Source organism: Salvelinus alpinus, chromosome 3 (assembly GCF_045679555.1).
Source record: "Salvelinus alpinus chromosome 3, SLU_Salpinus.1, whole genome shotgun sequence".
In the NCBI taxonomy this organism is placed as follows: domain Eukaryota; kingdom Metazoa; phylum Chordata; class Actinopteri; order Salmoniformes; family Salmonidae; genus Salvelinus; species Salvelinus alpinus.
In genome coordinates this window covers 2145916-2171446 of record NC_092088.1, presented here as the reverse complement: position 1 = coordinate 2171446, position 25531 = coordinate 2145916, and the positions used below count along the sequence as shown (strand labels likewise).

The 25531-nt window shown below is 44.7% G+C and overlaps 1 protein-coding gene across 4 annotated transcripts in view; it reads right to left on the bottom strand.

Moving 5' to 3' along the window:
* Positions 1-950: 950 nt before the first annotated feature.
* The window catches only part of egln1a (egl-9 family hypoxia-inducible factor 1a), a 50377-nt gene continuing 25796 nt past the window's right edge, over positions 951-25531 (bottom strand). Inside the window, exons 2-5 of one of the 4 annotated variants that reach the window (XM_071391259.1) lie at positions 17321-17440; positions 6466-6638; positions 3436-3503; positions 951-2411 (exon numbers count right to left, since the gene is read on the bottom strand). In XM_071391259.1, coding sequence (XP_071247360.1) covers positions 2356-2411; positions 3436-3503; positions 6466-6638; positions 17321-17440 — 417 coding nt within the window. In that variant the 3' untranslated portion in view covers positions 951-2355. The remainder of the gene's footprint in view (positions 2412-3435; positions 3504-6465; positions 6639-17320; positions 17441-25531) is intronic. The other 3 variants (XM_071391260.1, XM_071391262.1, XM_071391261.1) reach the window with 3 other exon arrangements.

Sequence of the window (25531 nt, the reverse complement as noted above, 5' to 3'; positions counted from 1 at the left end):
TGTCAAAAGGGGCTCCTGAGTGGCGCAGCGGTCTAAGGCACTGCATCTCAGTGCTAGAGGCATCACTACAGATCCTGGTTCGATTCCAGGCTGTATCACAACCGTCCGTGAATGGGAGTCCCATAGGAGGGCGCAGCGTGGTTAGGGTTTGGCCGGGGTGGGCCGTCATTGTAAATAAGAATTTGTTCTTAAACTGACTTGCATAGTTAAATAAAGGTTAAAAAAAGCCGCACTGAAGTAATTTGTGTAAGTGCTGTGCTTGTTGAATGTCCTTCCCTATTAGCGTGCTGAAAGTTTGTCAATTTGTTTACAAACACCATTTTTTCTCAAACACCATACTGAGGGTTGGTAACAGGCTGATTGGTCGGCTATTTGAGCCAGTAAAGGAGGCTTTACTATTCTCAGGTGGCATAATTACTTTTTCTTTCCTCCAGGCCTGAGGGGACACACTTTCTAGTAGGCTTAAATTTAAAATATGGCAAATAGGAGTGGAAATATCGTCCGCTATTATCCTCAGTACATTAAACTACATTAAAACTGTTAGTTGGTATTGGTGAACTCGATTAGTTCACATAAAAGCAATCGTCCTTTCATCCCTCTAAACAAATGACATCTTTCATTCCATGATTGTGATGGAACGGACTACAGTATGTTCCCAGAAAGTCAGTGAGCGCAAGTCTTGATTCTACCTGTAGTTGGCAGAACGGGACAACTAAAGGAACTCCTACAGGTACAGTATATCATCAACCAAGCATCATTTGTTACATATCAAAAGAAAAAAAGAGAAAGAGGGAGAGAGCGAGAGAAGAGAGCGAGAGAAGAGAGCGAGAGAAGAGAGCGAGAGAAGAGGGAGAGCAAGAGATGTGGGAGAGAGCGAGAGAAGCAGCACGTGAGATAGGCACTTCACTGTGCAGCAGTGACTGAAGACTACATAAAACATGAGACAAAAATACTGTTTTAATTTTTTTAATTTATTGAGATCTCTCCTCATGTTATCAAAAACCTTTTAAATTAAGATCTCTCCTCACGTTATCAAAAACATTTAAAAATGAGATCTCTTCATGTTATCAAAAACATTTAAAAATTAGATCTCTCCTCATGTTATCAAAAACCTTTTTAATTGAGACCTCTCCTCATTTTATTAAAAATCCTCCACAAGCGCATTGAACAAAAAGCTTAAAACAGCTTATTCCATATAAACAGCATCAACACAACAAGTGTATGCAAAACACTGTGGGTCCATACTTACGAACTCTGAACGAACCCTCTGCTTAAACCTTTTAAAACTAAGTTAGCTGTCCCAATTAGAAGCCTTGCTACCGAGACGCACTCGCAATACAGTTAACTCAGAGTTCATCAGTATGGACTCTGTACCTTTAAGGAATCAACCACAATACCAGAACATGGTAAAAGACAACAGAATGACAGTCTCTCAGGGTCGGTTGGATCCTGAAGCTCAACACCAGAACATGGTAAAAGACAACAGAATGACAGTCTCTCAGGGTCGGTTGGATCCTGAAGCTCAATACCAGAACATGGTAAAAGACAACAGAATGACAGTCTCTCAGGGTCGGTTGGATCCTGAAGCTCAATACCAGAACATGGTAAAAGACAACAGAATGACAGTCTCTCAGGGTCGGTTGGATCCTGAAGCTCAACACCAGAACATGGTAAAAGACAACAGAATGACAGTCTCTCAGGGTCGGTTGGTTCCTGAAGCTCAACACCAGAACATGGTAAAAGACAACAGAATGACAGTCTCTCAGGGTCGGTTGGATCCTGAAGCTCAAAGCGTTCTCTAAATGTCAGCTTTTATCTCAGCATTGTCTTCACCAAAAATGCCACAGACTTTGTACCAAATGGAACTGTTTTCCCTACATAGTGCACTACATTTGACCAGGGCCCATAGCTTAGTCCTGGAATAAAAAGCTATATCAATGGATATTCTCCATTGAGCATGTATTTTGGTCACTAGTGCACTACGTGGGAAATAGGGTCCCCTTTGGGCCACAAACAGAGAAGGGACAGTCTCTCCTTGCAGTACTGTGACGTCATGACATTCAAGGTCAGTTGAGAAATCAGTCCACACGTAGAGCTCCAGAAAACGTGAAGAACAAGAAATCATCTTCCACACACCCTCTCTCTCTCTTGCAGTCTGTCGTTCTGCCACATACGCACACACACCCTGTCTCTCTTGGTTTAGGCCTCTCCCTCTCTCAGGGCTTAGCACTTCTTGGCTGGTAGATGGGGTGTCTCCTCTCCCCTCTCCTCTCTCCCCTCTGCTCTCCTCCTCTCTCCCCTCCTCTCCTCTCCTCTCTTCTCTCTTCGCCTCCGCTCTTCTCTCCTCCTCTCCCACTAGCTGAGGTCTGATGGTTTGTTCAGTTCCACCTTCACTCCTTTCTCTCCAGCTCCTGGAAACACACAGAGACACAGACACACACAGAGAGACAGACACACACAGAGACACAGACAAAGACAGACACACAGAGAGACACAGACACACACAGAGACAGACACACACAGAGACACAGACACACACAGAGAGACAGACACACACAGAGACAGACACACAGAGAGACACAGAGAGTCAGACATAGAGTAGAGGCTGACAGTGGGATGATTCTCCTAGGTTTGTGGAAAGGTGTTTAACATAAAACTTGAATTAAACGCAGAGTCTCAAACAGCCGCCTGTCCTTTTTAAAAGCTGGGCATCGGCACACATTTCAGCAATAAACGGCTGTTTCAAATAAACACCGGGTCTAAATAAATTGTTTACCAGGTTACCATGGACACAACTATTATATTTCCACAGTCATGTGCATTAAAAACATTTGTAAAATAATTCTGTCATCGTCGCCATGGCGCCACCAAAAAGAAAACACCACATCAAATTCATGGCTGTATCGATAGACAGCCTAGTCTTTGTAAGTCTGATCTGCGATAGATGTGTTATTATAATGTTAATACTGGGAACAATAAACAGTGTGTTGGTCTTTTCAACATTTTATTGAGAAAAACCTGTGTACATTAAGGAAATAGAAGCCTGGCTCAAATAGAAGCCTGTCTCTAAATAAGAGCCTGGCTCAAATAGAAGCCTGTCTCTAAATAAGAGCCTGGCTCAAATAGAAGCCTGTCTCTAAAATAAGCGCCTGGCTCAAATAGAAGCCTGTCTCTAAAATAAGCGCCTGGCTCAAATAGAAGCCTGTCTCTAAATAAGAGCCTGGCTCAAATAGAAGCCTGTCTCTAAATAAGAGCCTGGCTCAAATAGAAGCCTGTCTCAAATAGAAGCCTGTCTCTAATAAGCGCCTGGCTCAAATAGAAGCCTGTCTCTAAATAAGTGCCTATTGTGTTCAGTCATTGAAGTAAATAAACGCCTGGGCAATTAATTAAAGTTTTACGGTACATACAGTGATATGCTCATAGTAAAAGGTTTACCTGTTAAGTATTTCTCTTTAGCCCTGGCTCGTTCATCAGCATCAAAATACCAGACTGTGATGGCATACCTGGAGAGAGAAGAAGAGGGCAGAATTGACATCTCTGGGAGCGAGACACCAGAGATAATAGACCAAGTTCTGGACAGGTGAGACAGGTGATACAGGTGAGACAAGTGATATAGGTTATACAGGTGAGGGTGTGTTATAAGCTGTTTGCGAGTTGAGGGTGGCTGAGGGTTGAGCGTGTGTTATAAGATCAGTTATAAAGGTGTGTTATAAGATCAGTTATAAAGGTGTGTTATAAGGTGTGTTATAAGATCAGTTATAAAGGTGTGTTATAAAGATGTGTTATAAAGGTGTGTTATAAGATCAGTTATAAAGGTGTGTTATAAGGTGTGTTATAATAACAGTTATAAAGGTGTGTCATAAAGATGTGTTATAAGGTGTGTTATAAAGGTGTGTTATAAAGGTGTGTTATAAGGAGGATTGAGGGTTTCTGTTCTGGACAGGTTAAAGGACAGTGGTTGTAAGTCGCTGCTCAGGTTGTTATTTTATTAAAAGCCTCTTAAGAATCGTCCCCTTTATAAAAAATATTGCCTAAAATGACCCAAATCCCACGGTGGCCCACTGATCCTGTAGAGGTTAATTTGCCACTATAGGGGGTGCTGTTTCAACTTCGACATTTATCGTTCCAAATTAAACTGCCTCGTACTCAATTCTTGCTCGTACAATATGCATATTATTATTACTATTGGATAGAAAACACTCTCTAGTTTCTAAAACCGTTTGAATTATTTCTCTGAGTGAAACAGAAGTCATTCTGCAGCTCACTTCCTGTCAAGAAGTGAGATTTCTGAAATTGAGGTCTCTGTTCCAGGGTCGGTTTATAAATTCCCTTATAAGGTATGGGGCTACATGCACTGCATACGCCTTCCCCTAGATGTCAGTAAGCGGTGAGACTTTGAATGGAGCGGATAGCACCATCTGGGGGAGTATAAAACCTCTTGGAACGGAAGTATCGACCTTTTCGACGAGGCGCCTGACGCAGCAGGGACACCGGCATGGCTTCTTCAAAAGCTTTCGGTTTAGCAGTTCTATATCTCCGGCTCTGATTTAATTAGTTTTTTGTCTTAAAAACTTCATAAGGTAGTTCATTTAAACCGACTTATAGCAGTTTATAGCAGTTTATTGCGATTTTCCTGGATTTCTTTGTGATGCGCTTTCACGAGTTGGACACCTCTCCAGTGGGTGGCTAACGTTAGCGGCTATTTCGACCGGACAAGAGGACATCTTTCAACCCAAAGACGATTGTTCTGGAGAAAGGACACCTTGCCCAAGATTCTGATGGAAGCTCAGCTAATAGTAAGCAGTCTTTATGCTGTTAATTCGTACTTATGTTGACAAATGTCAAATAATAATTCCGCCATGAATTATGGTGCGGTCTCGCTTTAGCGCACGCTGTATTGCGCAGTAACGTTAATTTTAAAAATCTAACACAGCGATTGCATTAAGAACTAATTTATCTTTCATTTGCTGTCCAACTTGTATTTTTTAGTCAAGTTTATGAATAGTTTTCGATTAGATTAGGTGCCTCTCCAAGATGGCGCCGGTCAGATTGCTTGATGTTTTGGCCACTATTCACATTGTATAACCACGATTTGTGCCGCTAAAAATTCACATTTTCGAACAAACTCTATATGCATTGTGTAATATGATGTTATAGGACTGTCATCTGAAGAATTCTGAGAAGGTTAGTGAAAAAATTAATATATTTTGGTGGTTTATAGTTATCGCTATGTTTGGCTTGAATCAATGCTGTTGTGATGTTTGCTATTGTGGTAAACTAATATAACGCTATATTGTGTTTTCGCTGTAAAACACTTAGAAAATCTGAAATATTGTCTGGATTCACAAGATCTGTGTCTTTCAATTGCTGTATTTTTAAGAAATGTTTTATGATGAGTAATTAGATAATACACGTTGCTCTCTGTAGTTATTCTAGTCGCTTTGGTGAGAGTTGTGATGGTGGCTGCAATGGTAAACTATGATTTATACCTGAAATATGCACATTTTTCTAAAAAAACATATGCTATACAATAAATATGTTATCAGACTGTCATCTGATGAAGTTGTTTCTTGGTTAGTGGCTATATATATATCTTTATTTGGTCGAAATTGTGATAGCTACTGATGGAGTAAAAAACTGGTGGAGTAAAACAAGTGGTGTCTTTTGCTAACGTGGTTAGCTAATAGATTTACATATTGTGTCTTCCCTGTAAAACATTTTAAAAATCAGAAATGATGGCTGGATTCACAAGATGTGTATCTTTCATCTGGTGTCTTGGACTTGTGATTTAATGATATTTAGATGCTAGTATTTACTTGTGACGCTATGCTAGGCTATGCTAGTCAGCTTTTTTACTGATGGGGGTGCTCCCGGATCCGGGTTTGGGAGGAATTAGAGGTTAATTAATACGGTTAACCTGACCAAGTTGTTATTTTAGTCAGTTTAACCTGACCTGGTTGTTATTTTAGTCAGTTTAACCTGACCAGGTTGTTATTTTAGTCAGTTTAACCTGACCAGGTTATTATTTTAGTCAGTTTAACCTGACCAGGTTGTTATTTTAGTCAGTTTAACCTGACCAGGTTGTTATTTTAGTCAGTTTAACCTGACCAGGTTGTTATTTTAGTCAGTTTAACCTGACCAGGTTGTTATTTTAGTCAGTTTAACCTGACCAGGTTGTTATTTTAGTCAGTTTAACCTGACCAGGTTGTTATTTTAGTCAGTTTAACCTGACCAGGTTGTTATTTTAGTCAGTTTAACATGACCAGGTTGTTATTTTAGTCAGTTTAACCTGACCAGGTTGTTATTTTAGTCAGTTTAACCTGACCAGGTTGTTATTTTAGTCAGTTTAACCTGACCAGGTTGTTATTTTAGTCAGTTTAACATGACCAGGTTGTTATTTTAGTCAGTTTAACCTGACCAGGTTGTTATTTTAGTCAGTTTAACTTGACCAGGTAAGGCACTAACCTGATAGCGTGGGCGGGCTGGACCTCGTGTGGGTTCCGTCTGTCTGACCAGAAAAACAGCAACCGGTCAAACTTAGGCTCGATGTCGGCGAACTGAGCTTTACCCTCTGGGAAGATACGCAGAACCCCCCCATGTTCCTGGAACAACAGATCAATCAGAACACCCCCATGTTCCTGGAACAACAGATCAATCAGAACACCCCCATGTTCCTGGAAGAACAAATCAATCAGAATATCCCCATGTTCCTAGAACATATCAATCAATCAATCAGAATATCCCCATGTTCCTAGAACATATCAATCAATCAATCAATCAATCAGAATATCCCCATGTTCCTAGAACATATCAATCAGAATATCCCCATGTTCCTAGAACAAATCAATCAATCAATCAGAATATTCCCATGTTCCTAGAACATATCAATCAATCAATCAGAATATCCCCATGTTCCTAGAACATATCAATCAATCAATCAGAATATCCCCATGTTCCTAGAACATATCAATCAATCAGAATATCCCCATGTTCCTAGAACATATTAATCAATCAGAATATTCCCATGTTCCTAGAACATATTAATCAATCAATCAGAATATCCCCATGTTCCTAGAACATATTAATCAATCAATCAGAATATCCCCATGTTCCTAGAACAAATCAATCAATCAATCAGAATATCCCCATGTTCCTAGAACATATCAATCAATCAGAATATCCCCATGTTCCTAGAACATATCAATCAATCAGAATATCCCCATGTTAACTAGAACATATCAATTAATCAATCAGAATATCCCCATGTTCCTAGAACATATTAATCAATCAATCAGAATATCCCCATGTTCCTAGAACATATCAATCAATCAGAATATCCCCATGTTCCTAGAACATATTAATCAATCAGAATATTCCCATGTTCCTAGAACACATCAATCAATCAATCAGAATATCCCCATGTTCCTAGAACATATCAATCAATCAGAATATCCCCATGTTAACTAGAACATATCAATTAATCAATCAGAATATCCCCATGTTCCTAGAACATATCAATCAATCAATCAGAATATCCCCATGTTTCTAGAACATATCAATCAATCAATCAGAATATCCCCATGTTCCTAGAACATATCAATCAATCAATCAGAATATTCCCATGTTCCTAGAACAGAACAAAATAATATACCCAAAGATGTGAGAACAGACCACAACAATAGAACGACAGATCTAGTACTCTGCTATAGCTATTTAAGAAAGAAATGGGTTTGACTACAAGGTCAACAGACAGATCATAGCAGCACTGAGAACATCAACTGTTTGAACGGATGAGAAGGCCATTTAAAGTACATATGTCTGAATCAGTTACAAACATGGAACTAGAAAAGACAAGAAAAGGACCGTTCCACCTCTGTGTTCCAAATGGCTCCCTAGTCCCTTAAGAATGAACTATTGTTGACCAAGAAGTGACAGTCTAGGGAATAGGGTGCCATTTGGGACATTTAAGTGGAGGAGGGTTAAGGGAGGAGAGCTGTGGATAGGAAGCGGCGTGGGAACGGTCTTTCCTGGTGAGCAATCAGAAGAAGAATCTAACAGGAAAAGAGTTCTTTTGGATAAAGGAATCCGGAGACTCGCAGTCAACCTTTCACATCTACGATATGATAGGCTGCTCTCTACACACATGTAAAATACTACGATATGATAGGCTGCTCTCTACACACATGTAAAATACTACGATATGATAGGCTGCTCTCTACACACATGTAAAATACTACGATATGATAGGCTGCTCTCTACACACATGTAAAATACTACGATATGATAGGCTGCTCTCTACACGCATGTTAACCTGTTATGGCTGAAAGAGCAGCATTGAGTAACCTGGAAAGAGGTGGCCATTTCAAACGGCCTCGTTCTCAATTCTTGCTCGTACAATATGCATAGTATTATTAGTATTGGATAGAAAACACTCTCTAGTTTCTAAAAACGTTTGAATTATGTCTCTAAGTGAAACAGAACTCTTTTTACAGCTCATTTCCTATCCGGAAGTGAGATTTCCAAAAAGCGAAGTGTCTCTTCAAGAGCTTGTCTATAAAAGGTCATGTCACTTAGGACTGTAGAAACACGTCATACACCTTCCTCTGGGTGTCATGCGGAAGTGAGAGCAGAAATCAGTTGATTATCTCTTTCAGAGAATGCATACACCCTCTTGGAGTGAGAGGACCGTCATTATTTTTTTTTTCTGAGGCGCGAATTTGGACCTGGACTCTCCACCTGGAAAACGGTCGTTATAGATGAATATGACCCCTGGCTTCGATTTTTTTTGATACATGTCACAATATCATCCTAAAGTATGTTTTTTCAATATAGTTTAATTATATTATTGAAATTTATTCGTTTGAAGACGAAGGAGAGGTTAGCGCAGTAAGGCCAGTGTGCTTGCTAATTCAAGAGGGAAATAGTTCTTCTGGATCCAAATAAAGACGGTTCTGAACAAAAGACCCCTTGTACAACATTCTGAATGAAGATCAACAAAGATAAGGACCCAATTTGGGATGCTATTTCATATATATCTGTCAAACTGTGCTATGCTACCGTTTGCTTTGTTGTGATGTGAGCTATTGTAGTAAGCTAATATGACGATATATTGTGTTTTCGCTGTAAAACACTTAAAAAAATCGGAAATATTGGCTTTATTCACAAGATCTTAGTCTTTCATTAGCTATCCACCATATATTTTTCTGAAATGTTTTATGATGAGTAATTGGGTAGTTGACGTTGGTGTCTGTAATTACTATGGCTGCTTCAGTGCGATTTCTGACTGTAGCTATGATGGTAGCAGTAATGTAAAACGGATTTATAGCTCAAATATGCAATTTTTTTGAACAAAACATAGATTTATTGTGTAACATGTTATAGGACTGTCATCTGAGGTAGTGTTTTCTAGGTTATTTAGGTTGGTTCTAGGTTAGTTAGGTTGGCTTGTGCATGCTACTTGCATCCATTCATTTGTTTTATCTAAGGTCGTTTACGGCCGCTGATGAGTTTACCTGGATGAACATGTTTTGAATAATAATTTTGTATCGATTGGGAAGACAAGTAAGAAGCAAGATGAGTGTTTCAATCGGCGATAAAATCGAGGTGAGTTGTCGACCTAGCTAACCCGCAGCTAATACAGTACAATTAGCTAGCAAGCGAACGTCAGTTGTCTACAACCGTTACCAACTTTGCATAATTCGTAGTCAGCAACGCAGACGAGTAACTTTTATTTAGCTAGCTGGTGGCTAAAACTAGTAGCACTGGCTACTACAGCCGAGTTGTTGTTGACTATTTTGACTGAGACATGTCCCCTGCGATTTACCGCAACGGTTTATTGTTGCCAGGTGACCGGTACCACAACGCCTGCTCATTAGCGGGAAGAGAGCCGGGATAATTAAAGGTTTTGGTTGGCTATATGACAGAGACAGGTGTTTTGATGTTTTACTTCTGACGGTTGGCTAGCCATAACGACCAAATGGTAACGTTAACATTAGCCACAGTTGTTGTAGTCTAGTACTCAGTCACTGTATGTCTAGTCACTGGGTTCACTTCCGGGTTGGAGCGAGCGGTCGCATTCGCGCTTTGGTCCGCAGGTAGTATAACTTTTCATTACATTTCATTACATTCAATTATAGTACAACGGTTTGATTTGTCTAATCTTAGCAATTTCTTCTTAGCTAGCTACATAGCCGTCTTTGTATCAAAAATAATTGCGTAATTATCGTATTACGTCGTCCTAACGCAGTCTACACTGCTATCTGCCCAGCAGCTAGCCAGCTAGCAAACGTCCACCGTCTACCGAATAGCAGCACTGTAGCAACTATTACACTCAACTGAACGACTTGATTAGTGTAGTGTTAGCTAGCTACATAGTTGTCTTTGCTGTCTTCGTATCCAAGATAATTGTGTAGTTTAGAGTGTGTAGTTTTAGAGTGATTATCTTAATTTACCGAGGTTAGCTAGCCAGCTATTTGTCGTCCTTAACATAGGAGACACTGCTAGCTAGCCAACAGCTAGCCAACGTCTACCGAATAGAACTTCCGCACTCAACAACCCGGTCGCATTCCGCTTCGCTCCACAGGTAGTATCACATTTTCATTTCATTTCATTACAGTACAACGGTTTGATTTGTTTGATCGTAGCTAGCTACACAGCTAGCTACATAGCCGTCTTTGTATCAAAGATAATTGTGTAGTCTAGAGCGATTTTCTAGGTTAGCTAGCCAGCTACTGTCGTTCTTTTAACGCAACGTAACGTAATCAACACTGCTAGCTAGCCAGCTAGCCCCCGAATAGCAGCACTGTAGAAACTATTACACTCAACGGAACGACTTGATTAGTGTAGTGTCAACAACGCAGCCACTGCCAGCTAGCCTACAAAGTCAACAACGCAGCCACTGCCAGCTAGCCTACTTCAGCAGTACTGTATCATCTTAATCATTCTAGTCAATAAGATTCTTGCTACGTAAGCTTAACTTTCTGAACATTCGAGACGCGTAGTCCACTTGTCATTCCAATCTCCTTTGCATTAGCGTAGTCTCTTCTGTAGCCTGTCAACTATGTGTCTGTCTATCCCTGTTCTCTCCTCTCTGCACAGACCATACAAACGCTCCACACCGCGTGGCCGCGGCCACCCTAATCTGGTGGTCCCAGCGCGCACGACCCACGTGGAGTTCCAGGTCTCCGGTAGCCTCTGGAACTGCCGATCTGCGGCCAACAAGGCAGAGTTCATCTCAGCCTATGCCTCCCTCCAGTCCCTCGACTTCTTGGCACTGACGGAAACATGGATCACCACAGATAACACTGCTACTCCTACTGCTCTCTCTTCGTCCGCCCACGTGTTCTCGCACACCCCGAGAGCTTCTGGTCAGCGGGGTGGTGGCACCGGGATCCTCATCTCTCCCAAGTGGTCATTCTCTCTTTCTCCCCTTACCCATCTGTCTATCGCCTCCTTTGAATTCCATGCTGTCACAGTTACCAGCCCTTTCAAGCTTAACATCCTTATCATTTATCGCCCTCCAGGTTCCCTCGGAGAGTTCATCAATGAGCTTGATGCCTTGATAAGCTCCTTTCCTGAGGACGGCTCACCTCTCACAGTTCTGGGCGACTTTAACCTCCCCACGTCTACCTTTGACTCATTCCTCTCTGCCTCCTTCTTTCCACTCCTCTCCTCTTTTGACCTCACCCTCTCACCTTCCCCCCCTACTCACAAGGCAGGCAATACGCTCGACCTCATCTTTACTAGATGCTGTTCTTCCACTAACCTCATTGCAACTCCCCTCCAAGTCTCCGACCACTACCTTGTATCCTTTTCCCTCTCGCTCTCATCCAACACTTCCCACACTGCCCCTACTCGGATGGTATCGCGCCGTCCCAACCTTCGCTCTCTCTCCCCCGCTACCCTCTCCTCTTCCATCCTATCATCTCTTCCCTCTGCTCAAACCTTCTCCAACCTATCTCCTGATTCTGCCTCCTCAACCCTCCTCTCCTCCCTTTCTGCATCCTTTGATTCTCTATGTCCCCTATCCTCCAGGCCGGCTCGGTCCTCCCCTCCCGCTCCGTGGCTCGACGACTCATTGCGAGCTCACAGAACAGGGCTCCGGGCAGCCGAGCGGAAATGGAGGAAAACTCGCCTCCCTGCGGACCTGGCATCCTTTCACTCCCTCCTCTCTACATTTTCCTCTTCTGTCTCTGCTGCTAAAGCCACTTTCTACCACTCTAAATTCCAAGCATCTGCCTCTAACCCTAGGAAGCTCTTTGCCACCTTCTCCTCCCTCCTGAATCCTCCTCCCCCTCCCCCCCCTCCTCCCTCTCTGCAGATGACTTCGTCAACCATTTTGAAAAGAAGGTCGACGACATCCGATCCTCGTTTGCTAAGTCAAACGACACCGCTGGTTCTGCTCACACTGCCCTACCCTGTGCTCTGACCTCTTTCTCCCCTCTCTCTCCAGATGAAATCTCGCGTCTTGTGACGGCCGGCCGCCCAACAACCTGCCCGCTTGACCCTATCCCCTCCTCTCTTCTCCAGACCATTTCCGGAGACCTTCTCCCTTACCTCACCTCGCTCATCAACTCATCCCTGACCGCTGGCTACGTCCCTTCCGTCTTCAAGAGAGCGAGAGTTGCACCCCTTCTGAAAAAACCTACACTCGATCCCTCCGATATCAACAACTACAGACCAGTATCCCTTCTTTCTTTTCTCTCCAAAACTCTTGAACGTGCCGTCCTTGGCCAGCTCTCCCGCTATCTCTCTCAGAATGACCTTCTTGATCCAAATCAGTCAGGTTTCAAGACTAGTCATTCAACTGAGACTGCTCTTCTCTGTATCACGGAGGCGCTCCGCACTGCTAAAGCTAACTCTCTCTCCTCTGCTCTCATCCTTCTAGACCTATCGGCTGCCTTCGATACTGTGAACCATCAGATCCTCCTCTCCACCCTCTCCGAGTTGGGCATCTCCGGCGCGGCCCACGCTTGGATTGCGTCCTACCTGACAGGTCGCTCCTACCAGGTGGCGTGGCGAGAATCTGTCTCCTCACCACGTGCTCTCACCACTGGTGTCCCCCAGGGCTCTGTTCTAGGCCCTCTCCTATTCTCGCTATACACCAAGTCACTTGGCTCTGTCATAACCTCACATGGTCTCTCCTATCATTGCTATGCAGACGACACACAACTAATCTTCTCCTTTCCCCCTTCTGATGACCAGGTGGCGAATCGCATCTCTGCATGTCTGGCAGACATATCAGTGTGGATGACGGATCACCACCTCAAGCTGAACCTCGGCAAGACGGAGCTGCTCTTCCTCCCGGGGAAGGACTGCCCGTTCCATGATCTCGCCATCACGGTTGACAACTCCATTGTGTCCTCCTCCCAGAGCGCTAAGAACCTTGGCGTGATCCTGGACAACACCCTGTCGTTCTCAACTAACATCAAGGCGGTGGCCCGTTCCTGTAGGTTCATGCTCTACAACATCCGCAGAGTACGACCCTGCCTCACACAGGAAGCGGCGCAGGTCCTAATCCAGGCACTTGTCATCTCCCGTCTGGATTACTGCAACTCGCTGTTGGCTGGGCTCCCTGCCTGTGCCATTAAACCCCTACAACTCATCCAGAACGCCGCAGCCCGTCTGGTGTTCAACCTTCCCAAGTTCTCTCACGTCACCCCGCTCCTCCGCTCTCTCCACTGGCTTCCAGTTGAAGCTCGCATCCGCTACAAGACCATGGTGCTTGCCTACGGAGCTGTGAGGGGAACGGCACCTCAGTACCTCCAGGCTCTGATCAGGCCCTACACCCAAACAAGGGCACTGCGTTCATCCACCTCTGGCCTGCTCGCCTCCCTACCACTGAGGAAGTACAGTTCCCGCTCAGCCCAGTCAAAACTGTTCGCTGCTCTGGCCCCCCAATGGTGGAACAAACTCCCTCACGACGCCAGGACAGCGGAGTCAATCACCACCTTCCGGAGACACCTGAAACCCCACCTCTTTAAGGAATACCTAGGATAGGATAAAGTAATCCTTCTCAAAACCCCCCCCCCCCCTTAAAAGATTTAGATGCACTATTGTAAAGTGGCTGTTCCACTGGATGTCATAAGGTGAATGCACCAATTTGTAAGTCGCTCTGGATAAGAGCGTCTGCTAAATGACTTAAATGTAAATGTAAATCCTACTTGTGCTGTGAAAAATGGCTGTCCTCTTTTTTATTTGGTGGTGAACTAACAAAAATATATGTGGTGTTTTCTCTGTAAAACATTTAAAAAATCGGACATGTTGGCTGGATTCACAAGATGTTTATCTTTCAAATGCTGTATTGGACTTGTTAATGTGTGAAAGTTAAATATAAAAAAAAAATTGATTTTGAATTTCGCGCCCTGCACTTGAGCTGGATGTTGTCATAGGTGTACCGGCGTCGGGCTTGCAGCCTTAACAAGTTTTAATACTACGATATGATAGGCTGCTCTCTACACACATGTAAAATACTACGATATGATAGGCTGCTCTCTACACGCATGTAAAATACTACGATATGATAGGCTGCTCTCTACACACATGTAAAATACTATGATATGATAGGCTGCTCTCTACACACATGTAAAATACTACGATATGATAGGCTGCTCTCTACACGCATGTAAAATACTACGATATGATAGGCTGCTCTCTACACGCATGTTAACATCTACGATATGATAGGCTGCTCTCTACACGCATGTAAAATACTACGATATGATAGGCTGCTCTCTACACGCATGTAAAATACTACGATATGATAGGCTGCTCTCTACACACATGTAAAATACTACGATATGATAGGCTGCTCTCTACACGCATGTAAAATACTACGATATGATAGGCTGTTCTCTACACACATGTAAAATACTACGATATGATAGGCTGCTCTCTACACGCATGTAAAATACTACGATACGATAGGCTGCTCTCTACACGCATGTAAAATACTACGATATGATAGGCTGCTCTCTACATACATGTAAAATACTACGATATGATAGGCTGCTCTCTACACACATGTAAAATACTACGACATGATAGGCTGCTCTCTACACACATGTAAAATACTACGATATGATAGGCTGCTCTCTACACACATGTAAAATACTACGATATGATAGGCTGCTCTCTACACACATGTAAAATACTACGATATGATAGGCTGCTCTCTACACACATGTAAAATACTACGATATGATAGGCTGCTCTCTACACACATGTAAAATACTACGATATGATAGGCTGCTCTCTACACACATGTACAATACTACGATATGATAGGCTGCTCTCTACACACATGTAAAATACTACGATATGATAGGCTGCTCTCTACACACATGTAAAATACTACGATATGATAGGCTGCTCTCTACACACATGTAAAATACTACGATATGATAGGCTGCTCTCTACACACATGTAAAATACTACGATATGATAGGCTGCTCTCGACACACATGTAAAATACTACGATATGATAGGCTGCACTCTACACACATGTAAAATACTACGATATGATAGGCTGCTCTCTACACGCATGTAAAATACTACGATATGATAGGCTGCTCTCTACACGCATGTAAAATACTACGATATGATAGGCTGCTCTCTACACGCATGTAAAATACTACGATATGATAGGCTGCACTCTACACACATGTAAAATACTACGATATGATAGGCTGCTCTCTACACACATGTAAAATACTACGATATGATAGGCTGCTCTCTACACGCATGTAAAATACTACGATATGATAGGCTGCTCTCTACACGCATGTAAAATACTACGATATGATAGGCTGCTCTCTACACGCATGTAAAATACTACGATATGATAGGCTGCTCTCTACACGCATGTAAAATACTACGATATGATAGGCTGCTCTCTACACACATGTAAAATACTACGATATGATAGGTTGCTCTCTACACGCATGTAAAATACTACGATATGATAGGCTGCTCTCTACACACATGTAAAATACTACGATATGATAGGCTGCTCTCTACACACATGTAAAATACTACGATATGATAGGCTGCTCTCTACACACATGTAAAATACTACGATATGATAGGCTGATCTCTACACACATGTAAAATACTACGATATGATAGGCTGCACTCTACACACATGTAAAATACTACGATATGATAGGCTGCTCTCTACACACATGTAAAATACTACGATATGATAGGCTGCTCTCTACATACATGTAAAATACTACGATATGATAGGCTGCTCTCTACACACATGTAAAATACTACGACATGATAGGCTGCTCTCTACACACATGTAAAATACTACGATATGATAGGCTGCTCTCTACACACATGTAAAATACTACGATATGATAGGCTGCTCTCTACACACATGTAAAATACTACGATATGATAGGCTGCTCTCTACACACATGTAAAATACTACGATATGATAGGCTGCTCTCTACACACATGTAAAATACTACGATATGATAGGCTGCTCTCTACACACATGTACAATACTACGATATGATAGGCTGCTCTCTACACACATGTAAAATACTACGATATGATAGGCTGCTCTCTACACACATGTAAAATACTACGATATGATAGGCTGCTCTCGACACACATGTAAAATACTACGATATGATAGGCTGCACTCTACACACATGTATAATACTACGATATGATAGGCTGCTCTCGACACACATGTTAATACCACGATATGATAGGCTGTTCTCTACACACGCATGTTACAAACACACAATATGATAGGCTGCTCTCTACACACATCTAGAGATCAATAAACACCAGACACCAGACCACAAAGTAGAGACCCATAAACACCAGATACCACAGACTACAAACTAGAGACCCATAAACACCAGACACCACAGACTACAAACTAGAGACCCAGAAACACCAGACACCACAGACTACAAACTAGAGACCCAGAAACACCAGACACCACAGACTACAAACTAGAGACCCAGAAACACCAGACACCACAGACTACAAACTAGAGGCCCAGAAACACCAGACACCACAGACTACAAACTAGAGACCCAGAAACACCAGACACCACAGACTACAAACTAGAGACCCAGAAACACCAGACACCACAGACTACAAACTACAGACCCAGAAACACCAGACAGTCCCATTCAGGATGCCAGGCATATGTCCTAACACACCCTATTCCCTACTTGGCTCTGGTCAAACCCAAAGGATCTTGTCCACCCTCTGTAGACAGTAATATTTAATACCTTGGTATCTCAGTCTCTGTGCTACAGGGTTCATATCAGGATAACTGTAGACAGTGACATACCTTGGTGTCCCAGTCTTTATTCAGGTAGTATATACAGGTGACACATCGCCCGTCTCCGTTCGGGTTGTCCACATGGCGTACGTATCCGGTCCCGTTGCCTGGGTAACACGCCACCATCGCCTAGACAACAGAACAGAATGATGATTACACCAGAAGGAGAAGGTCCTGACCCTCTTAAGAACGTGATACCATTACTCATGACAACATTAACTGTCCACACCCTAACAGGTAGACAGACACCACACCCTAACAGGTAGCCTGAATAACACAGGAAGACACCACACCCTAACAGGTAGACTGAATAACACAGGTAGACACCACACCCTAACAGGTAGACTGAATAACACAGGTAGACACCACACCCTAACAGGTAGACACCACCCCCTAACAGGTAGACACCACACCCTAACAGGTAGACACAACACCCTAACAGGTAGACACCACACCCTAACAGGTAGACTGAATAACACAGGTAGACACCACCCCCTAACAGGTAGACACCACACCCTAACAGGTAGACACCACACCCTAACAGGTAGACACCACACCCTAACAGGTAGACACCACACCGTAACAGGTAGACACCACACCCTAACAGGTAGACTGAATAACACAGGTAGACACCACACCCTAACAGGTAGACTGAATAACACAGGTAGACACCACCCCCTAACAGGTAGACACCACACCCTAACAGGTAGACTGAATAACACAGGTAGACACCACACCCTAACAAGTAGACACCACACCCTAACAGGTAGACTGAATAACACAGGTAGACACCACACCCTAACAGGTAGACTGAATAACACAGGTAGACACCACACCCTAACAGGTAGACACCACACCCTAACAGGTAGACTGAATAACACAGGTAGACACCACACCCTAACAGGTAGACACCACACCCTAACAGGTAGACACCACCCCCTAACAGGTAGACTGAATAACACAGGTAGACACCACACCCTAACAGGTAGACTGAATAACACAGGTAGACACCACCCCCTAACAGGTAGACTGAATAACACAGGTAGACACCACACCCTAACAGGTAGCCTGAATAACACAGGTAGACACCACACCCTAACAGGTACCCTGAATAACACAGGTAGACACCACACCCTAACAGGTAGACACCACACCCTAACAGGTAGCCTGAATAACACAGGTATACACCACACCCTAACAGGTACCCTGAATAACACAGGTAGACACCACACCCTAACAGGTAGACACCACACCCTAACAGGTACCCTGAATAACACAGGTAGACACCACACCCTAACAGGTAGACACCACACCCTAACAGGTAGACTGAATAACACAGGTAGACACCACACCCTAACAGGTAGCCTGAATAACACAGGTAGACACCACACCCTAACAGGTAGCCTGAATAACACAGGTAGACACCACACCCTAACAGGTAGACGGAATAACACAGGTAGACACCACACCCTAACAGGTAGACACCACACCCTAACAGGTAGACACCACACCCTAACAGGTAGACTGAATAACACAGGTAGACACCACACCCTAGCAGGTAGCCTGAATAACACAAGTAGACACCACACCCTAACAGGTAGACTGAATAACACAGGTAGACACCACACCCTAACAGGTAGACACCACACCCTAACAGGTAGACACCACCCCCTAACAGGTAGACACCACCCCCTAACAGGTAGACACCACACCCTAACAGGTAGACACAACACCCTAACAGGTAGACACCACACCCTAACAGGTAGACTGAATAACACAGGTAGACACCACCCCCTAACAGGTAGACACCACACCCTAACAGGTAGACACCACACCCTAACAGGTAGCCTGAATAACACAGGTATACACCACACCCTAACAGGTACCCTGAATAACACAGGTAGACACCACACCCTAACAGGTAGACACCACACCCTAACAGGTACCCTGAATAACACAGGTAAACACCACACCCTAACAGGTAGACACCACACCCTAACAGGTAGACTGAATAACACAGGTAGACACCACACCCTAACAGGTAGCCTGAATAACACAGGTAGACACCACACCCTAACAGGTAGCCTGAATAACACAGGTAGACACCACACCCTAACAGGTAGACTGAATAACACAGGTAGACACCACACCCTAACAGGTAGACACCACACCCTAACAGGTAGACACCACACCCTAACAGGTAGACTGAATAACACAGGTAGACACCACACCCTAGCAGGTAGCCTGAATAACACAGGTAGACACCACACCCTAACAGGTAGACTGAATAACACAGGTAGACACCACACCCTAACAGGTAGACACCACCCCCTAACAGGTAGACACCACCCCCTAACAGGTAGACACCACACCCTAACAGGTAGACACCACACCCTAACAGGTAGACACCACCCCCTAACAGGTAGACTGAATAACACAGGTAGACACCACCCCCTAACAGGTACCCTGAATAACACAGGTAGACACCACACCCTAACAGGTAGACTGAATAACACAGGTAGACACCACACCCTAACAGGTAGACTGAATAACACAGGTAGACACCACACCCTAACAGGTAAACACCACACCCTAACAGGTAGACTGAATAACACAGGTAGACACCACACCCTAACAGGTAGACACCACACCCTAACAGGTAGACACCACACCCTAACAGGTAGCCTGAATAACACAGGTAGACACCACCCCCTAACAGGTAGCCTGAATAACACAGGTAGACACCACACCCTAACAGGTAGCCTGAATAACACAGGTAGACACCACACCCTAACAGGTAGCCTGAATAACACAGGTAGACACCACACCCTAACAGGTAGACTGAATAACACAGGTAGACACCACACCATAACAGGTAGACACCACACCCTAACAGGTAGACTGAATAACACAGGTAGACACCACACCCTAACAGGTAGACTGAATAACACAGGTAGACACCACACCCTAACAGGTAGACACCACACCCTAACAGGTAGACTGAATAACACAGGTAGACACCACACCCTAACAGGTAGACTGAATAACACAGGTAGACACCACACCCTAACAGGTAGACACCACACCCTAACAGGTAGACTGAATAACACAGGTAGACACCACACCCTAACAGGTAGACACCACACCCTAACAGGTAGACACCACCCCCTAACAGGTAGACTGAATAACACAGGTAGACACCACACCCTAACAGGTAGACTGAATAACACAGGTAGACACCACCCCCTAACAGGTAGACTGAATAACACAGGTAGACACCACACCCTAACAGGTAGCCTGAATAACACAGGTAGACACCACACCCTAACAGGTACCCTGAATAACACAGGTAGACACCACACCCTAACAGGTAGACACCACACCCTAACAGGTAGCCTGAATAACACAGGTATACACCACACCCTAACAGGTACCCTGAATAACACAGGTAGACACCACACCCTAACAGGTAGACACCACACCCTAACAGGTACCCTGAATAACACAGGTAGACACCACACCCTAACAGGTAGACACCACACCCTAACAGGTAGACTGAATAACACAGGTAGACACCACACCCTAACAGGTAGCCTGAATAACACAGGTAGACACCACACCCTACAGGTAGCCTGAATAACACAGGTAGACACCACACCCTAACAGGTAGACGGAATAACACAGGTAGACACCACACCCTAACAGGTAGACACCACACCCTAACAGGTAGACACCACACCCTAACAGGTAGACTGAATAACACAGGTAGACACCACACCCTAGCAGGTAGCCTGAATAACACAGGTAGACACCACACCCTAACAGGTAGACTGAATAACACAGGTAGACACCACACCCTAACAGGTAGACACCACACCCTAACAGGTAGACACCACCCCCTAACAGGTAGACACCACACCCTAACAGGTAGACACAACACCCTAACAGGTAGACACCACACCCTAACAGGTAGACTGAATAACACAGGTAGACACCACCCCCTAACAGGTAGACACCACACCCTAACAGGTAGACACCACACCCTAACAGGTAGCCTGAATAACACAGGTATACACCACACCCTAACAGGTAGACACCACACCCTAACAGGTACCCTGAATAACACAGGTAAACACCACACCCTAACAGGTAGACACCACACCCTAACAGGTAGACTGAATAACACAGGTAGACACCACACCCTAACAGGTAGCCTGAATAACACAGGTAGACACCACACCCTAACAGGTAGCCTGAATAACACAGGTAGACACCACACCCTAACAGGTAGACTGAATAACACAGGTAGACACCACACCCTAACAGGTAGACACCACACCCTAACAGGTAGACACCACACCCTAACAGGTAGACTGAATAACACAGGTAGACACCACACCCTAGCAGGTAGCCTGAATAACACAGGTAGACACCACACCCTAACAGGTAGACTGAATAACACAGGTAGACACCACACCCTAACAGGTAGACACCACCCCCTAACAGGTAGACACCACCCCCTAACAGGTAGACACCACACCCTAACAGGTAGACACCACACCCTAACAGGTAGACACCACCCCCTAACAGGTAGACTGAATAACACAGGTAGACACCACCCCCTAACAGGTACCCTGAATAACACAGGTAGACACCACACCCTAACAGGTAGACTGAATAACACAGGTAGACACCACACCCTAACAGGTAGACTGAATAACACAGGTAGACACCACACCCTAACAGGTAAACACCACACCCTAACAGGTAGACTGAATAACACAGGTAGACACCACACCCTAACAGGTAGACACCACACGCTAACAGGTAGACACCACACCCTAACAGGTAGCCTGAATAACACAGGTAGACACCACCCCCTAACAGGTAGCCTGAATAACACAGGTAGACACCACACCCTAACAGGTAGCCTGAATAACACAGGTAGACACCACACCCTAACAGGTAGCCTGAATAACACAGGTAGACACCACACCCTAACAGGTAGACTGAATAACACAGGTAGACACCACACCCTAACAGGTAGACACCACACCCTAACAGGTAGACACCACACCCTAACAGGTAGCCTGAATAACACAGGTAGACACCACACCCTAACAGGTAGCCTGAATAACACAGGTAGACACCACCCCCTAACAGGTAGACACCACACGCTAACAGGTAGACAACACACCCTAACAGGTAGACACCACACCCTAACAGGTACCCTGAATAACACAGGTAGACACCACACCCTAACAGGTAGCCTGAATAACACAGGTAGACACCACACCCTAACAGGTAGCCTGAATAACACAGGTAGACACCACACCCTAACAGGTAGACTGAATAACACAGGTAGACACCACACCCTAACAGGTAGACTGAATAACACAGGTAGACACCACACCCTAACAGGTAGACACCACACCCTAACAGGTAGCCTGAATAACACAGGTAGACACCACCCCCTAACAGGTAGACACCACACCCTAACAGGTAGACACCACACCCTAACAGGTAGACTGAATAACACAGGTAGACACCACACCCTAACAGGTAGACTGAATAACACAGGTAGACACCACCCCCTAACAGGTAGACTGAATAACACAGGTAGACACCACACCCTAACAGGTAGCCTGAATAACACAGGTAGACACCACACCCTAACAGGTACCCTGAATAACACAGGTAGACACCACACCCTAACAGGTAGACACCACACCCTAACAGGTAGCCTGAATAACACAGGTATACACCACACCCTAACAGGTACCCTGAATAACACAGGTAGACACCACACCCTAACAGGTAGACACCACACCCTAACAGGTACCCTGAATAACACAGGTAGACACCACACCCTAACAGGTAGACACCACACCCTAACAGGTAGACTGAATAACACAGGTAGACACCACACCCTAACAGGTAGCCTGAATAACACAGGTAGACACCACACCCTAACAGGTAGCCTGAATAACACAGGTAGACACCACACCCTAACAGGTAGACTGAATAACACAGGTAGACACCACACCCTAACAGGTAGACACCACACCCTAACAGGTAGACACCACACCCTAACAGGTAGACTGAATAACACAGGTAGACACCACACCCTAGCAGGTAGCCTGAATAACACAGGTAGACACCACACCCTAACAGGTAGACTGAATAACACAGGTAGACACCACACCCTAACAGGTAGACAGCACACCCTAACAGGTAGACACCACCCCCTAACAGGTAGACACCACCCCCTAACAGGTAGACACCACACCCTAACAGGTAGACACAACACCCTAACAGGTAGACACCACACCCTAACAGGTAGACTGAATAACACAGGTAGACACCACCCCCTAACAGGTAGACACCACACCCTAACAGGTAGACACCACACCCTAACAGGTAGCCTGAATAACACAGGTATACACCACACCCTAACAGGTACCCTGAATAACACAGGTAGACACCACACCCTAACAGGTAGACACCACACCCTAACAGGTACCCTGAATAACACAGGTAGACACCACACCCTAACAGGTAGACACCACACCCTAACAGGTAGACACCACACCCTAACAGGTAGACTGAATAACACAGGTAGACACCACACCCTAACAGGTAGCCTGAATAACACAGGTAGACACCACACCCTAACAGGTAGCCTGAATAACACAGGTAGACACCACACCCTAACAGGTAGACTGAATAACACAGGTAGACACCACACCCTAACAGGTAGACACCACACCCTAACAGGTAGACACCACACCCTAACAGGTAGACACCACACCCTAACAGGTAGACACCACCCCCTAACAGGTAGACTGAATAACACAGGTAGACACCACACCCTAGCAGGTAGCCTGAATAACACAGGTAGACACCACACCCTAACAGGTAGACTGAATAACACAGGTAGACACCACACCCTAACAGGTAGACACCACCCCCTAACAGGTAGACACCACCCCCTAACAGGTAGACACCACACCCTAACAGGTAGACACCACACCCTAACAGGTAGACACCACCCCCTAACAGGTAGACTGAATAACACAGGTAGACACCACCCCCTAACAGGTACCCTGAATAACACAGGTAGACACCACACCCTAAAAGGTAGACTGAATAACACAGGTAGACACCACACCCTAACAGGTAGACTGAATAACACAGGTAGACACCACACCCTAACAGGTAAACACCACACCCTAACAGGTAGACTGAATAACACAGGTAGACACCACACCCTAACAGGTAGACACCACACCCTAACAGGTAGACACCACACCCTAACAGGTAGACACCACACCCTAACAGGTAGCCTGAATAACACAGGTAGACACCACCCCCTAACAGGTAGCCTGAATAACACAGGTAGACACCACACCCTAACAGGTAGCCTGAATAACACAGGTAGACACCACACCCTAACAGGTAGCCTGAATAACACAGGTAGACACCACACCCTAACAGGTAGACTGAATAACACAGGTAGACACCACACCCTAACAGGTAGACACCACACCCTAACAGGTAGCCTGAATAACACAGGTAGACACCACACCCTAACAGGTAGCCTGAATAACACAGGTAGACACCACCCCCTAACAGGTAGACACCACACGCTAACAGGTAGACACCACACCCTAACAGGTAGACACCACACCCTAACAGGTACCCTGAATAACACAGGTAGACACCACACCCTAACAGGTAGCCTGAATAACACAGGTAGACACCACACCCTAACAGGTAGCCTGAATAACACAGGTAGACACCACACCCTAACAGGTAGACACCACACCCTAACAGGTACCCTGAATAACACAGGTAAACACCACACCCTAACAGGTAGACACCACACCCTAACAGGTAGACTGAATAACACAGGTAGACACCACACCCTAACAGGTAGCCTGAATAACACAGGTAGACACCACACCCTAACAGGTACCCTGAATAACACAGGTAGACACCACACCCTAACAGGTAGACTGAATAACACAGGTAGACACCACACCCTAACAGGTAGACACCACACCCTAACAGGTAGACACCACACCCTAACAGGTAGACTGAATAACACAGGTAGACACCACACCCTAACAGGTAGCCTGAATAACACAGGTAGACACCACACCCTAACAGGTAGCCTGAATAACACAGGTAGACACCACACCCTAACAGGTAGACTGA